Here is a 17,128-nt window from a genome sequence, read left to right on the forward strand (position 1 = left end):
ATCATAGTAAAGAGAAATCTTATTACACAACGATTCATGGCAAGGAGATCATGTTGCAGAGCAGTCCTAGACAGCATGATAAAGGAAAATGCTGTCAAAAATGGTATCATGTATGATTGCTAAGCACAGCCATGTTGTATATAAAACAGTAAAAACAGTGAGTTGGTGTGCAACCTCTGAGTTTGGGCATTATAGATTAAGAGATCTATCTGACGACTTGGAATTTGAGGAGATTGATGAAGGTAAATGTCTTGTAACATTTAATGCAAAGGATACATTAAAAAAGACAATTATCAGATATGAGCAATATGAAGAAAACGGTCAGATGTTAATCATGTAAGAAGAATTTTTTGACAGTAAAAGAGCCATAAAGAACAGAGTTCAGCATTATTTTTTGAAAATGCAAGATCATAAAATAGTCACTATCTAATGCAAAAAGGAAACTGCGGGATTATTGATGATATGATAGATTTTAATGACATCCACAAGGCTAAAGTAGCCTATGGGACCCACACAATCACCCCCCCAAGGCAGGAGCAGAACTAGTCTAGCTGCAAAGTTTTGGTTAACCTGTCTCTCCTTCTCTGAAGTTTGATAATCAGAGTCGCTGTTCTCTTCACTTGATCTTCTTCGAATAAGTAGTTGAAGCCCTGGAGGAGTGTAAAAGATCTAAGGCCACAAGAGAAGCCAAGAACACTTTTCCAGCTAATTTATGGTTTAATGAGTGCAAAATGGCAAAAAAGAATTGGAAAAAGAACATGAACAGAGAAAGTAGAAAGGAATATGATCAGCTGATTAAAAAGAAGAAAGAGGAGTATGTGAACATGAGAAGAATAGAGTTGATTAATCTTGGTAAAAGCAGCCCCAAAAAGTTTTGGAAAGAGTTTTAGCAGAGAAAAACACAGATAGAGAACAACATCACAGGAACCAAATGGGTGGAATATGCCAAGACCCTCTACGAGTGTGATTTAGGAGAACATAGAACCATGGCAACTAAGACTATAGATGAGTTATTCAGCCAAAAGGATATTATTCAAGGCATAAGGAGGTTAGCTGCTGGTAAAGCGCAAGATATAGATGGGCTACAAGCTGAATAGTTAAAATGGGGTGCGGAAACCATGGCACCACACATCACTAACATTTTCAACAGTGTTAATAGAGAAGGCTTCCCTATAAATTGGACAACAAGTGTGGTGATCCCACTCCACAAAAGCGGAGATAAACAACCCTTCTAATTACCGAACCATCATGATCAATCCACTCTTCGAAAAGTTATTTGGCAGCATGGTAGAACAAAAAATCAGTAAATGGGCTGAATCAGAAGGCAAAAGAGCAAAAGGCAAGCAAGCTTTATACCGAAACACTCTACTATAGATCACAGCATCACTCTCAGATATTTGATAGAGAAAGTTTGGGACACTCAAGGGGCCGAGGCTCTCTGTTGTTTTGTGAACTTTAAAGAAGCATTTGACACAGTGCCACGTAACAAACTCTAGGACAGATTGGAAGAGTTGGAAGTTCCTAAAGAACTTAAGTCAGCTGTTCACAGATTATATGAGCAGGTCAAAGCTAAAATTAGAACAATGGAAGGGCTATCAGAGGAGTTTGGCAGCAACATCGGAGTTAAGCAAGGGTGTCCGCTATCTCCAACATTATTTGAGCTCTATATAGACAAGTTAGAAGAATGGATAAACAAGAACAATGGGGAGGGGATAGAGCTGGCCCACTTTGTGATAAGATTGCTCTTATATGCAAACGATCTCATTATACTTGCTAGAACGGCTAAAGGTTTGAAAGAACACTTGAAAGCACTAGAAAAATTTTGCCATGAAGTGGGAATGCAAGTGAACACTAGCAAAACCAAAGTTATAATCTTCTCGCTGAAGAAGAATAGGGGTATACAGGACGTGTTCCTATTTATAGCAGTCAAAACAGTGATGTTGAAGACCACAAGATTCAAGCAATAGGGACATGTTATCATGCCAGAGGGAGCAAAGACTAAGGTATATCTAATACAGAAGACAATCACTCTTAAGGAAAACGGAGATGCATGCTAATGGGAGATAAGCATGATTAGATTAGAGTAAGAAAGTTATAAAGTACCAAGGATGATGGTCTTTGTAAACACTAAATAAGAAGAGAGCTCAATGATGATGTGAGTGTCATTTAGAACAAAGATGTAAGGCATAATTGAAGCACTAAAGAACAGGGATTGCCAAAGATATGAGCAGTGAGATGTCCAAAGATAGAACAATGATACAATCAGTGTGAGGATCAGTTAAAGCTTGAAAAAGTGGAGTTTTTGAAGCTAATACAGCAGTTGGAACTGAAGTTAAGAGGTCACTTGGATTGTACATCAGTCAAAAAAGAATTCTAGACCTCTATCCGAGTTTCTCTTAGTTATGTACAACCCAAGAAGAGATTTTCATGAAAGTTGGAAGAGAAATAAAAGTTGAAGACTATCAGTTCGATCAGAATTGAACAACACCAGTGCAGGGGTTCAATTCTTCTAGTTCCTTCTTCAGTCAACAGCAGGACTCTTTTATATAAGTTTCTCCTTTCTTCTCTAGTTCTTTTTCTTTCAGCCTCTTGCACCCAGCAAAGGCTAGAAGTAACTCAAAATTTCCGAATTGTAATAGCAGATTCCTTTATTTTCACTTAAGAAAGCAGCACTTAACCTGCTCGATACTTCTGTGTCATTATGACTGAATTGTTTGATGATGTTTATGTGATTAATTCCTGTAATCCTTTTATATTGTATCATTCAAGTAGGATTGATGCAAGAAGATGCAAGCTTAATCCAGGCCATAGATTGTGCTAGCTGATTTCGGTAGTTTGGAGTTACAAAAATAAGTTATTTTCCTTCAAGCAAGCACTAAATTCAGTCATTTCTCATGAAACAATGATGTTTAAAATGCTAAGTTGAGTTGTGAAAGACTAGGATCTATTTATTAAAATACATTGTAAGTTTAAAAACAAGAAGATCTAAGAGTATTCAGGTGTATCACCTCCGAAGATAGGTAATTCTAGAGCAATCTTTCTCCCCTTTTCCCAGTCACATAAAGTTAATTTTAGGTGATTAAAAGGGAACCAGCTCATAGTCTGGAGATTGATCTTCAAAATAGGCAACCCACAGGCCTAAAGATAGTTTCCTGTTGCACAGGATTGTTAAGCTTTCAAATTTGGCACAGGGCACAATTCTCGTAACAACAAGACTATTGAAGACCATCTCAAAGAATTGGACCATCAAAATACCTAGTTATCGGATTCCCTAGAGGTAAGATCCGGATTCGTGTCGAAGTCGTCCGGATTTCTTTTTATTTTCTTTGTTATTATTTTCTTATAATTGTAATGGCTTTGATTCATAGATTCATATTATGAAATGATTTAGAATCATAGATTCATACTATGAAATGATTTAGTTTTAGAATTATGCATATTTCACTCATTTTTTAGTATATGCATGTGTGTGTGTGTGTGTGTGTATATAGACACACACACACACACACAAGAATCCTAATTGGGAAAAAAAAAAACACAAATCCACAGATCCGATTCAGAAGCCCAAATCGGCAACTAGGTCAGAATGTGAGCACTAACAACTCTAAAAGCTTAATTACTGAGTTTGCACCCTGAACCCTCAAATCAGGTCAAAGTACAAACCCGATTCAAGTTCACATTGGGGTCCTTGCTTTGACACAAATAAAACATTAAGACCAAATTTATTTATTTATTTATAACCCTAAAACAGCCCCTATGAAGCCTCCAAACACATTTCATTTCACATTTGCCGTCTCCATCTTGCAAGTTTGACGTGAGGCATATAATGCCTATTTATTTACACACACAAATACATGAACCATACCGGAAAAAACATATCATGAACCCATGTTGTATCCGGACCCATCCCCAAACCCAAACCAATAACTTAACTCTAATGAGATACAAAATAATGTTCAGTTCAATGGAAGCTCAAGTTTTGATCATTGTCCTAATACTTTGGAGAGTAGCTTTCTTTATAGTATAGTACCTTTTGAATTTCATCTTCATAATTATGACCCATCATTTTAGGGATACATACATCCAAAAAGACATTCATTCCTAGGATAGTTAAAGTATTGTGAGGAGAACATCCTATGTTATATCCTTCACAAGAATCAAGCAATTGTATAAATGAAGAATCCTATCCTACAAAAAAAAAAATTGTAACTTGATCAAATGTGTTGTGGTGAAAGAAATCAAAACAAGTGAAGATGAGGTAAACGAAATTTCTACTCAAATGCACAGACAATCAACATGTGAAGAGAAGAATTTAGCAGTGATGCCAACTCAGAACATGCTTCTTTGCATGAACATCAATCTCTGATCATTGCTCCTCGTTATCTGGTCTCTTTTGAGCATGCATGTACCAAAAATGAAGATTCTTTTGTGGGTTCTTATAGTGACATAAATCAAATACATAATCGAGTGGAAACACAAGAAGGTCAACTTGTGCCAGTCAAATTCGATGGGAATGTATTCTCAGGTCCAAACCATTGATTAGGTACAAATGGAATCATGTCAATAGAACCAAGGAAGATACAAGAATCAAAGGAGAAAGAGATCAGTGATTATCAATAAAGAGGAATAGCATATCTCATGGTGTCCTTGATATAGGTGTTTACTATTACATAAAGATTCTTCTTGCCCTGACAATCTCTTTCATACCCAACTAAGCCACTCAATTGCAGATCCAAATCATCAAAGGTGCATAAAACAGTTTGAAATTGTAATACTTCATCTCATTGAAGAAGAATTGATCGATAGCATACACAGGGAGGCAGAGTTGATTATTAATTTAGATTTTTTTTATAACAAATGGTTCTTTGGAGATTGCCTCTACCAAGGAAGTTGCACATTTTATGATGCAAGAGCATCTTGCATGGGAAAATTATTGAAAAAAAAAAAAAAAAAATTTGAAAAATAAATAAATAAATAAATAAAATCTAGAGGAGAGAGAAAGCGACGAAAATTAGAGGAGAAATAATAATAAAAATAAAAAGGGGAAAAAAAGGAGAAAAGAAAGGAAAAGGGGATTTCTATTTTCGAGGTGCATAGGTGGCATAATAGAAAAATAAAGAGAGGAAAAAAAGGAGAAAAGAAAGGAAAAGGGGATTTCTATTTTCGAGGTGCATAAGTGGCATAATAGAAAAAATAAAAATAAATGGTTGTCATTCCATTTATCGAGGTGTGTGAGAAGAATTCTAAAAAGTTATGAATATTGTAGAAAGTTGTGGATATTGTAGAAGGTTATGGAAGTTGTAGAAGGTTGTGGATATTGTGTAGGTGGAATTCTAAAAGGTTGTGGATAAGTCATGCATTGGGTGGTAAGTGCCTATTTAAGCAAGGCATATGAGCATTTCTAATCAAGCTTGAGAAGTGGAAGCTCGAGAAGGAGAAGCTCGAGAAGGAGAAGCTTTGGAAGGAAAGCTTGGAAAGGTGAAAGTTGTGGAAGGTGAAGGTTGGAAAGCTTGGAAAGCTTCAAGGTGTGAAAGAAAAGGAGGAAGTGAAGAGTGAGTTTTCCTGAGTCTGTGGACAGAGTGCCGAATGTGAGGCAGTTTACAGCAGGATTATGATGGAGTTGTGAGTGTGTAGACAGAGCGTCGAATGTGAGGCAGTTTACACTTGGATCTTGGATAAAGTTGGAGAAGAGCTAGTGACTGCGGTTTAGAAACAAGGAGGTTGCTTGGTGGCTTGCGAGCACAAGTTGAGATCTTGGAGGTTTCTACCAGAGTGTGGATCTTGGCTAGCTTGGGTTTGGATTGGATCTTGAGAGATCTTGTAGAAATTTTATTGTAATTGCTAAAGATTTTCAAATTTAATAAAATTTCTTGGGAAGCATTTATTCTCTCTTTATCTTCATATTGTTGCATTCTTGGTTATGAGTTGGTAAGGGTGGTGTGGCCCTTCGTCAGTGGTATCAAAGTGTACCGTCATCAATGGTATTAGAGCAGGCGTTCCTGTGTGTACAAGCAGATCGCCGAAGTGTGAGGCAGTTTGTACCAGGACCTTGGTTGGGTGAAGTTTATCAGAGCAGGTTGTTCCTAAGTGTACAAGCAAATCGCCGAAGTGTGAGGCAGTTTGAACCAGGACCTTGGTTGGGTGAAGTTTATTCGAGTGGGAGTTCCTGAGCATGTAAACAGATCACCGAAGTTGGGGCAGTTTGCACTAGGACCTTGGGAGGACATGCAAATTGATCGATTGATGCGAAGATGGAAGACTGAACTTGTTGAGGCATGATTGTGGAGAGCTGGTGGATTGCAAATCCGTTGTCCTAGACTTGTGATTTGGTTCCTGATTGTTCGTGCGAGGTGGCAGGTTGCGATCTGACTTGCAAACAATTTGGTTGTCACAAGGAGCGTGGGAAGGATTTGTTGCAAAGGGTTTACGAAGATCTTGGGAGATGGCTCCAAGAGGATTGGACCCTAAGATGATTGCGAAAATCCATGATATAATGGAGAGGAATTTTTCTAAGATGTTTTCTCGGTTGGATGCTAGATTGGCTGATCAAGCTAAGAAGGTCAAGGTGGAAGAGGATGGTTTTGCTAATCAATTTATGGAGCCTGATGCAGAACCTATAGAGCAAATAGAGGTTGTTGCTGAGGATATTCCTAACCTTGTTGATGTTGGAATGGAGATTGGTTTTCATGATCAGTTGGTTGAGTCTGACATGGAGACTACAGAGCATTTGGCCGTGGATGATCTAGTTGATGTTGGTGGTGACTTGTATGTTGCAGAGCACTTGGTCGTGGATGATCCAATTGTTGTTGGAGGTGAGTTATGTATTGCAGAGCATCTTGTTGTGAGCAATGATATTGCTAGTTTGGCATGTATTGATGGAGATCTACATGTTGGTGCTGATATGGAGTTTGTTGTTGCTGATGCGGGGTTTGTTGCTACTGGTGTGGATTCACTAGTTGCTGATGTGAATGAGAGTTTGTTGATGAAGAATTATGTTCAATTTGTTCCTGGGAGTGAGCATGCTAATTGGATGGTTGAGATTCTGGTGTTTGATAGAGTAATGCAGATGTGGAAGATTTGCATGGTGGTTTTCTTGTCCCCGTTGAGGTGGAAACCTTTGGTGAAGATGAAGATGGTGGTAGATCTTTCTTTTTTGGTGTCAAAGTGTGGGACACACTTTTCTATCTACCGGGGGAGTCTGATGCAGGAGCATCTTGCATGGGAAAATTATTGGAAAAAAATAAATAAATAAAATCTGGAGGAGAGAGAAAGTGACGAAAATTAGAGGAGAAATAATAAAAAAAATAAAAAGGGGAAAAAAAGGAGAAAAGAAAGGAAAAGGCGATTTCTATTTTCGAGGTGCATAGGTGGCATAATAGAAAAAATAAAAAATAAATGGTTGTCATTCCATTTATCGAGGTGTGTAGGAAGAATTCTAGAAAGTTATGAATATTGTAGAAAGTTGTGGATATTGTAGAAGGTTATGGAAGTTGTAGAAGGTTGTGGATATTGTGTAGGTGGAATTCTAGAAGGTTGTGGATAAGTCATGCATTGGCTGGTAAGTGCCTATTTAAGCAAGGCATATGAGCATTTCTAATCAAGTTCGAGAAGGAGAAGCTCGAGAAGTAGAAGCTTTGGAAGGAAAGCTTGGAAAGGTGAAAGTTGTGGAAGGTGAAGCTTGGAAAGCTTGGAAGGCTTCAAGGTGTGAAAGAGAAGGAGAAAGTGAAGAGTGAGTTTTCCTGAGTCTGTGGATAGAGCGCCAAATGTGAGGCAGTTTACAGCAAGATTGTGATGGAGTTGTGAGTGTGTAGACAGAGCGCCGAATGTGAGGCAGTTTACACTTGGATCTTGGATAAAGTTGGAGAAGAGCTAGTGACTGCAGTTTAGAAACAAGGAGGTTGCTTGGTGGCTTGCGGGCACAAGTTGAGATCTTGGAGGTTTCTACCAGAGTGTGGATCTTGGCTAGCTTGGGTTTGGATTGGATCTTGAGAGATCTTGTAGAAATGTTATTGTAATTGCTGAAGATTTTCAATTTTAATAAAATTTCTTGGGAAGCATTTATTCTCTCTTTATCTTCATATTGTTGCATTCTTGGTTATGAGTTGGTAAGGGTGGTGTGGCCCTTCGTCAGTGGTATCAAAGCGTACCTCCATCATTTTAGGAGTTGGAGATAAAATTCAAAGAGCAGGATTACAACTAAGTGTAGAAGTACTTCAAGGTTACCACCTATTATTCCATCATGGCATCTATTTTGCTCTACATGTCAACAAGTTGGAATAATCTTCCTAGACTGGTCTTGAGGTAGGCATCCCCTACTATGTATATATTTGTGGTCAAATTTTTTGTTTTGCCAGTCTTATTTTCGGTTTGCCTCCAGTCTCTCCTATCAGTCCTCTTGTCTCCACTTTGACTCTGTTGCCCATGGATAACACACTGCTCTTTGATGAGATTCTGGATTCATTATATGCCTTTTGCAGTCTTGACCCTAGTTAGAGCCAGCTGTTACCCTAAACTTGACATACCCAAAAATTGTTTTTGTACATTCCAAGAAGTGTTTCTGAAATCCCAAGTCTTTTTTCGACCATACAGAAAAGCATGTGCCATTGCAGATCCCAGGTTTGTCATAAATACTCAAAGTTTTGCTCACTTGGCCATCCTCAACCTACAATTCAAATATTAGAGCTTAATTCACTCTCACTCAAAAGTTATGGGCAATTTCAGAAGAAGAATAGTAAATTTTGAAAAGGGAAAAATATTGAATAATTTAATAATATAATGTTACTAATTTATATTAGTTATTTTGATGTTTGTCCCTTCCAAAAGTTTGCAATTTGAATTTTCAAAAATGCTTATTTTTTAATAGTTCTCAATAGGTTAATGGCCCTTCTGTTTTAGCACAAAATTTTTAGTCATTAACCTCCCTAAAGCATGCACCAAAAGAAAAGGTTAATTAACTTCACAGAAATACACAAAAGTAATAAGTCAATTAACCTCCCCAAAATGCACAAAAAGGAAAGGATAATAAACTCTTCTAAAACACACTAAAGATGAAGGTTAATTAACCTTCCTATTATGTGCGAAAAATTGAGGTTAATTAACTTCTTTAAGTTCAGCTCTAATCTTCTTATGCACAGAACTACTGACTCTGGAAATGTTACCGAATGAAATGTGATTGTTGCAGCGTAAACACGGAATGGGTTTGTCGATAGAGGTTTAGAAACTATCATACAAATGCATGCGGCAGGAGAAGTCAAATTCTGCATCCTTCGCTAGCATCATCACAGCCGTCCTTCCAAAGTGAGAGCTTCAGAACAGATTATAGTCGTCCATCAAAATGTAATACAAAGGGACTTTTTTGTCAGACGTCCAAGTGTGTTGCTGTAGCTGTTAGAGAATGCTGAGTCGTAAATGTGCAAACTGAGAATAGTCACAACAACTTCTTGACCGATGTAATTATTGCAGAGATTGCGTTTGCAGTTTACCCACAAAATGGTTTTGTCGAAGAGAACTTCCGTGGACATATATGCAAGATGTGGAAACATGGTCAGGAAGTGAACCATTTGAAATAATGCCACAAAGAGATTTCATTTCAAAGAAAGAAACGAAATGACTGCAGAAATGTACAAAATGGATTTGTTGAATAGGCTTTAGAAACTTTAAAGAAAATACAATCGCTGAATTCGAAGTCGAATTCAACTACTACTGCCAAAGTTCTCCCTGTCTGCGCCAATGTGTAAGTTTTTATTAGCAGATGGTCACTTATCAAAGGTTAAACTTTTTGTTTTTCGTGTGCCATGACAATAGTATATACCCAAATGGATTTCTTAAAAAGGCTTTCGCAGCTTTCAAGTAAATGAAATTGTCAGGCGCTAAGCAAAAGTCGCAATCTTTGCCCGCGTTCCTTTCAGAATCAAAGCTCTTGAACACATGAATTCAAACTATGGAATTATGTCCAAAGCAACCGAGTTGTTTTACAGAATGTGCCAAAGTTTAATGTATTAGCAAATGGAACTGACATGGTATTTCTGGATCCAAGACACAATTAACGATGTTGTGAGAGAGGAGGACAAAGAATTATTTATCCGCCATGATAAATAAAAAAGTTGCAATTGGTTTGACAATGCCAATGTTCATTTGGGGATTACCAGTGATGCTAAAAAAAACATAAGATGGGATTTTGAAATGTACCTCGGGATGGTACTGAAGACCGTATAGTCTCTTGGCTGGATTTTCAATAGCGGCCACAGCATTCTGCAGACTTGTTGCCACAATAGAAAACCCTTCAGGCAAGCTGACTGTCTCGTCCCCATGGCTCATCCACACAGCCTGCCTCTCTTCCACAGCCTCCCCATACAAACTGCTCCCCTTCTGAACACGTATTTCCATTCTCCCATACTCCTGGCCCTCTCCAGATTTTACCTCACCACCCAGCATCTGAACCATCAACTGGAGGCCATAGCAGATACCCAGTACAAAAATGCCATTTTGCAAGACATATTCCCAGAATCCCTGAGGCGGAACGGGTGCGCCGTCCTGGTGCACGCTGTGAGGGCCTCCTGATAAAATGATCACCGAAGGATTTGCCTCTGTGACTGCAGAGAGAGGAGAAGTACCGGATATACAAACGGAGCATATAGACATCTGCCGAATGCGCCGAGTAATGAGATGGGTGTACTGCGAGCCGAAATCCATGACCAAGACCACATTTTGAGAGGTGCTAGCTACGCTCTCCGCTTCCTTAGCCATGGCCACCCTACAGATTCACAACAAAATCCTCTCTCTACCTGTTAATTTTTATGTGAGAATCTCGTTTGAGACTCTCAAGGGAATTCCTTCAACTGTTGCCCAAGTTTAATTAGGTTTCCGCCTCCCTTTTGCATTCGGGTTTTATGGCGCCAATGTGAGCGGCTTTCATTTAATTCATCGCAAAACCCATCTTTGACGCAGAATCTATACAGGAAAACATGCATCGAAGGAATGTTCTCATCCAATAGTTGATTATGCTCTTTTGGGACTATATTATTATTGAGTTTTACCATATATTTTTACTATAAATTGTAATTTAACTCTGAGTCTTTGTGGGACTAAAAATAAATTTCTCCAATTATTTGTTATCAGTTTTTATCTTGTTTTCTTATTTGTTACCAGTTTTATCTTGTTTTCTTATTTATTTAGTTTAATTACTTTATTTTTTAGTTTAATTACTTTATTTCTATTTTTAATTTTTATGTTTTTCTACTTATAAAAAATAACACAGATATAAAAAAGTTTGTTAGAAATAAGTTTCAAAGGGTCATGTGAAATTATAACATTGGCAAAAAAAAGGTTTATTATATTAAAGAATTTAATTCAAGGTGAGTCATGACAAGAAAGCATATCTTGAGGCTACTATTAAAGGTAAGGCAAGATTATTATTGACTTAGTAGAGGATTGGATCAAGTCACTTCAGGTGCAAGATGGGCATATGAAAGAGGCTTGACGAGGCTTGGGAGGAGAGGATATGCATATATTTTTAGGAAGAGAGCAATTGAAACACTTCCGAACTTACTATGATTTCATCCAAATAGTGAACAACGTGCATAGTTGCATAGCGATGGATTGCTCAGTTAAGATCCAAATATGTGTGGTATCGTGGTATCGTACATGTCATTAAAATCGTTCATTCATTTTATTTTTTAACCTTTTTATTTCTATTTATTTAACTTTTTATTTCTATATTTGATAATTTTTAAATATTAAATATTTATATTTTTAGTATTATTTTTTTATAATATGTTTTTTGGTATAATGCTTTAAATGATTATTTTGTTCATATAAGCTAAATTGAATATAAATCAATAATATTTCCTAATTTAAAATATTTTGAAAAGTTATTTTATTTAAATTATAAATTATTAATAATTTAATTTATTCACATAAGATTATTTAAATATTATAATTTTATTATCAAGTATCTATCATGCTTGCAACAATAAGTCAATAGATGCTAGATAAAAAAATTATTTTTTAAAATATACTCTTATTTAAATAAATAAAATTATTAATAATTTATAATTTAAATAAAAAATATTTTAAATTTTTTTAACATATTAAAAATGTTATTTATTTATATTCAATTTATCATATATAAAAAAAAATAGCAACTTCTATCATATATCATTTATCATATATTCAATATTAGAAAAATAGCAACTTCTCCCACAAATATTCCATTTGTTGAATAAGTTATAAAAATTAAAAATCAATATTTAAAGTAAAAAACCAAACTAATTTTAAATAATAATTTTAAAACTAAAATCTAAATCAAATTTAAAAATTATAAGTTAAATAAATAGAAAATAAATGCATGAATTAAAATAGAGATAACAACTGGAATATCCTTAATAATAAAAATAAGTGTATAGAATAATTGTGAATGGCGAAAATAGTGAAACCCACACAAACAACAGAGCAAGCCTCCTCCTGCATGTTCTTCAAACAGTAATCACTATCCATAATAGGGTGCATGGGACATCAAAACCATGGATGCCTTTGATCGTCCAAGAAGTTGCATCCAAAAATCTTCCAAAGGCCAAATAGAGCTCAAAAAGAACAATCATTTGTACTAATAGCTTTGAAGCTCTTGTCAAATTACATGAAATTAGAGGAAAAGAAATACCCAAGGCACAAAAAGAAGAGGGCATTCCTAGCAAAAGCAATCTGGCAATTGGAGTAAACAATTGATCTAAGGAAAATTCTTCTCTCAAAATCCCATGGAATCACTCTGCGATGGAAGGCTAAGAAGAAGGATGGCAGCTCATTTGCAACAAAAAATCACTAAAAGGGCCAAAACCACATCTAATCACCCGATAAGGGCTATGCTTCAAGGTTGATTCCCACTCAAAAAAGCTAAATCCACAGAAACCAAACTCCACAAAGTTTTTGAAGATCGGGTCAAAGATCGTATGAAGAAGTAGGAAATCCACTTCTCCAAAAAAAAATACACACAAATTGCAAGAGATAAAGTAGAAAGTAGACAACTAACCCGTCTTCAATCTTCTATTCAAGTATAAGAAAAACTCCAAATATTGCAAAGAAAACAACAGGTATCCCTCTAGAAAAATTCCAATTTCGTAGAATCCCTTAGGAACCCTAGCCCTAGAAAACTCCGACCTAAAAGCCTCTCAGTAGCCAATACCAATCCTCTAAAAATATTGCTAGTAAAATCCCTCAGCATCCCCATGTGCCAAGCAAGCTCAACCCCTTGAACAAAAGTGTTGGCGCCTATATCCCACCATGTAGGAAACATGTCACATCAATGACTTATCAAAACAAGGTTGATCCTCAAACCCAAAAATACAAGGGTATCCTAGACTATGGACTTATCCCTTCAGGCCCTAGGGCAAAAGGTAAAAGAGTAGAAAATTTAGGAAATATATTAGCATATCAAAATGAAGACTTCGACACCTCAAGACACCAATACTCTTATTCAAAAGACTATCAAAATATCGGTGATGTATTCAATGAGAGCATATGGATGGCATGCCAATAATTAGGGTTATATGCCTATTGAAATGACCCTAAATCTAAAATCCCCAACCTGATAAGATGGCTACAGGAATTTTGTGGAGGGCGAATAAGTGTATCTAACTACTCTAATTGTTTGATTTACTTTCATTACCAAAATAAATATATTAGGAATGAGTTTCTTTCAGTATCTTATTGTTTATATAAGAGTTATTCTCCAAAATTCCTAAAAGTGGGAACCAAACTTTAATGAACAAATGGTGAAAAAATAGTACTCTCCCACCTGGATTATTTGCGAACCCTGCCTCTAGAACTTATTCATATTCAAATCTTAAAAAGAATTGGGAATGATTTAGGTAATCTCATAAGTATCAAATTAGATTTCAACACATCTAATGACATCAAATTTCATCTAAATTTAGAAATAGGTCAAAATGAAACCATACCAATAATAATAATAACAGATGGATCTATTTACAAACTATCTTTCTCTGGTTATGAAGGAAAATCAAAGACATTATCAAAATGTGCTCTCTCATAACCTTAAATCATATCAATAAAACCTCAAAACTTAAGGACACTTTCTGGATGATCCATTTAAAAGAAAAGAATCTAGCATTTGTGAAATCCAGGGTGATAACTTAGTTTGACCACAATCATATCAGAGTTCTCAGTAAGATGGGAGAAAAGGAAGAGAGTGAGGAAGCGATAGAGGAAGGATAAATTAGAGAATTAGAAATAGAGAACAAGATCACAACTCAAATATATAATCAATAGGAGAACAAAGAAGAAGGGCATGGAAGAATGGAGAACATGGAAGGGGAAGGTTATGGAATAGATAGTAATAGAGACATTCAACAAAAGATATATAGATTGCCATAATGCAATCAGTGCCAAAAATACAACTTGTTATTTGAATACATTAGCAACAACATGAATAATCGTAATAGGTTAAACCATGACCTATTGTTAACACAAAATGATATATATGATCAAATGACTTTGTGGGAACAAGCCCATGAGGAACACCATAGCAATCTCAATCCATTACAACTAGCAGAAAATGAAAATGAGTAGGAGAATAGAGAGAACAAAGAAGAGTTTAGAGAAGAGGCAGACAAAGTAGGATCATCAAAAATTGGGGAAATCAAGAGTACAACAACGCAAGAAGTCAAGCGATCACCAAACATAATTCTAAGAGAGAACACATAGGGAGTAAAGACCAAAACAAATATATATGAAGAAATCAAGGAAGAACACATTGCTCAAGAGGAAAGCAATTCAGGATTAAAAATTGCAACAACTAATAAGAAGGAACTCTCTAGGGCCTCTACAATGGCTACCATAGGAAATTATTCCTTAGAAAACACATTTTCAAAAAATGATAAACAACAGGATCCATATGAGGTCAAAGAACCACAAGAATTTCAACAAGAGAGTGAATTAGTAATAGACAATGATCAAGAAGGCACAATCAAAGCAATGGCAGAAAGTAACTACCTAGAGACACTTTCAAATAAAGAAACATATAACACGAATGGTCAAAATTTAGATGAAGGGAAAAAAAAATTGAAACATCGGCACTAGTAAATAGACAAACAAGAAGGGAAATGCTAGAATCAACCCAACATGCAGAGACTTAATCTCAATCCTCTATAATCCCCCCACCATCATCAAAACAATGTGAAATGTCAATATTAGAAAAATATCTAAAGAGGGTAAAAGGAAATCAATAAGTTTTGGAAAAATCCCTTAGATGGGAAGGATCCATTTGAGGAGATCAATGGAACTTAAAATACCAATCATAACGGAAACTTTGAAAATAGTAGAGGAAAACTCTTACCAAATGAGATAGAGACCTTTAAGAGCAAGCTTATGGAAGCAAGTCCAACAAACATAGAAAGCAGTAAGGAAATAAAGAAATTAGAGGGAATGAACTAGAGGAAAGACAATTATGGGAAGAGTTTGGGGTATTATATGTTTTAGAACAAGACAACAAGAATAAAAGGTTTTTAAAAAAAAATCTCAAAATGAAGAAGAAAAAGAAATAGAGAACACAGAGACGGATATAGGGGATCAAATATTACAAGAACTAAAAAAGAAGATGAAGAGGTGACAGAGGATGACATGATAGCTACCAACATTAACAATGCTATAGTTAACCAAGACGGATTAGAGACTAAAAAATGTGAAAAGCAAAAGAAGAAGCTGGGAAGAGAGATTCTTGCTGAATTGAGATCTGCTACAAGGAAGATAGAAAATCAAAAAAGGTTAGTGATATTCCAAATGTAGGTAAGGGGAAGTTCCTTCCACTGAGCAATGAGGATAACAACATGGAATTCTAGGAGTCCAAACGCCCCTAGCAAGAAGTACTTATTAAAGCACAACTTATCCTTGTTTGACTTTGAATTAAGTTTTATTCAAGAGATAAAATTAAACAAAGAAGAGGGAGACAAACTAGGGAACAAATTAGGTTACAAGAAGTCAGAATTAGTAGAATCTAATGGAGCATCATGAGGCATTGGAATTATATAGAACCCTAGCAAGTTGGACTTCATCAAAATAGTCTCATACAATAACTAGATGGGAGGAACAGTCAAAAGGTTTAGAAGCAATATCCAAATGACTTTCATTAATGTATACTAGCCTATACAAGCAATAAAAAAGAAAGATATTTGTAATGAAATCAACACATTCATGGAAATTAACCACACAAATAACTTTTTTATTGAAGGAGATTTCAATACAATCCTAAACCTATAAGAAAAGTATGGTGGATCTCAAACAGTAACACAGGTAATAATTGATTTTAGATAATGGTTTGAAAGGAATAACCTAATGGACATCCTACCAAATAATGGAATATATACATGGAACAACAGAAGACTAGGATTTTGTCACATTGCAGAGAGGCTATATAGATTTATATTCAAAGGAGATCTTAGCACTATTAACTTAGCAATTTACTCCACAATTCTACCAAACATTGGTTCAAATCACTCCCTAGTCAGAAAAAAATTGAAGAAGCTCAAAAGTCATCAAGAAATCCATTCAAATATCATAAGATGTGGCTTTTGGAGGACAACTTTATCAACAATATCAAACAATGGTGGCAAGGAAGCACCTTTGAGGGGTCCAAAATGTGTTGTTTTATCTCCAAATTAAAACTAATTCAAGAAAATTTTCTTAAATGGAACATAGACCATTTTAGTATATATTCATCAAGAGATTAGGTAAAATCTGAATAATTAAAGAAACTCAATGAAGAAATAATTAAAAAAGGAATGGACAATGAAAAATATATCAAAGAAAAATGAATACTTCAAAAGAGGAAAACTTATTAGCAAAAGAAGAATTTTTTTGGAAACAAAATCTTGAGCGACTTGGCTTTCAGAGGGAGATCAGAATACAATTTTTTTCCATAATAACATAATTAATATCAGAAATATTAACAGATTTTTTTATAAAAAAAAATAATGAAGGAAACTTGGAAGAAGATCCAACTAAAATAGCTTAGGTATTAGTGGATTTTTACAACATTCTAAACAACTTTGATAGCTCTAACGTGAAAACTCAAAAAATAATGGAAAGAACTATCCCAAAATTAATCACAATTGAGGAC

General features: G+C 35.6%; 1 protein-coding gene across 1 annotated transcript in view; it reads right to left on the reverse strand.

Moving 5' to 3' along the window:
- Positions 1-11,024, reverse strand: part of LOC149562515 (uncharacterized) — a 37,305-nt gene extending 26,281 nt beyond the window's left edge. Inside the window, exon 1 of the mRNA XM_089825996.1 lies at positions 10,189-11,024. Within this exon, the coding sequence (XP_089682122.1) occupies positions 10,189-10,746 (558 nt within the window). The 5' untranslated portion in view covers positions 10,747-11,024. The remainder of the gene's footprint in view (positions 1-10,188) is intronic.
- Positions 11,025-17,128: the final 6,104 nt, after the last annotated feature.

This window comes from Cupressus sempervirens, chromosome 4, assembly GCF_028749045.1.
Source record: "Cupressus sempervirens isolate cs-2001-9-10 chromosome 4, ASM2874904v1, whole genome shotgun sequence".
Lineage (NCBI taxonomy): Eukaryota > Viridiplantae > Streptophyta > Pinopsida > Cupressales > Cupressaceae > Cupressus > Cupressus sempervirens.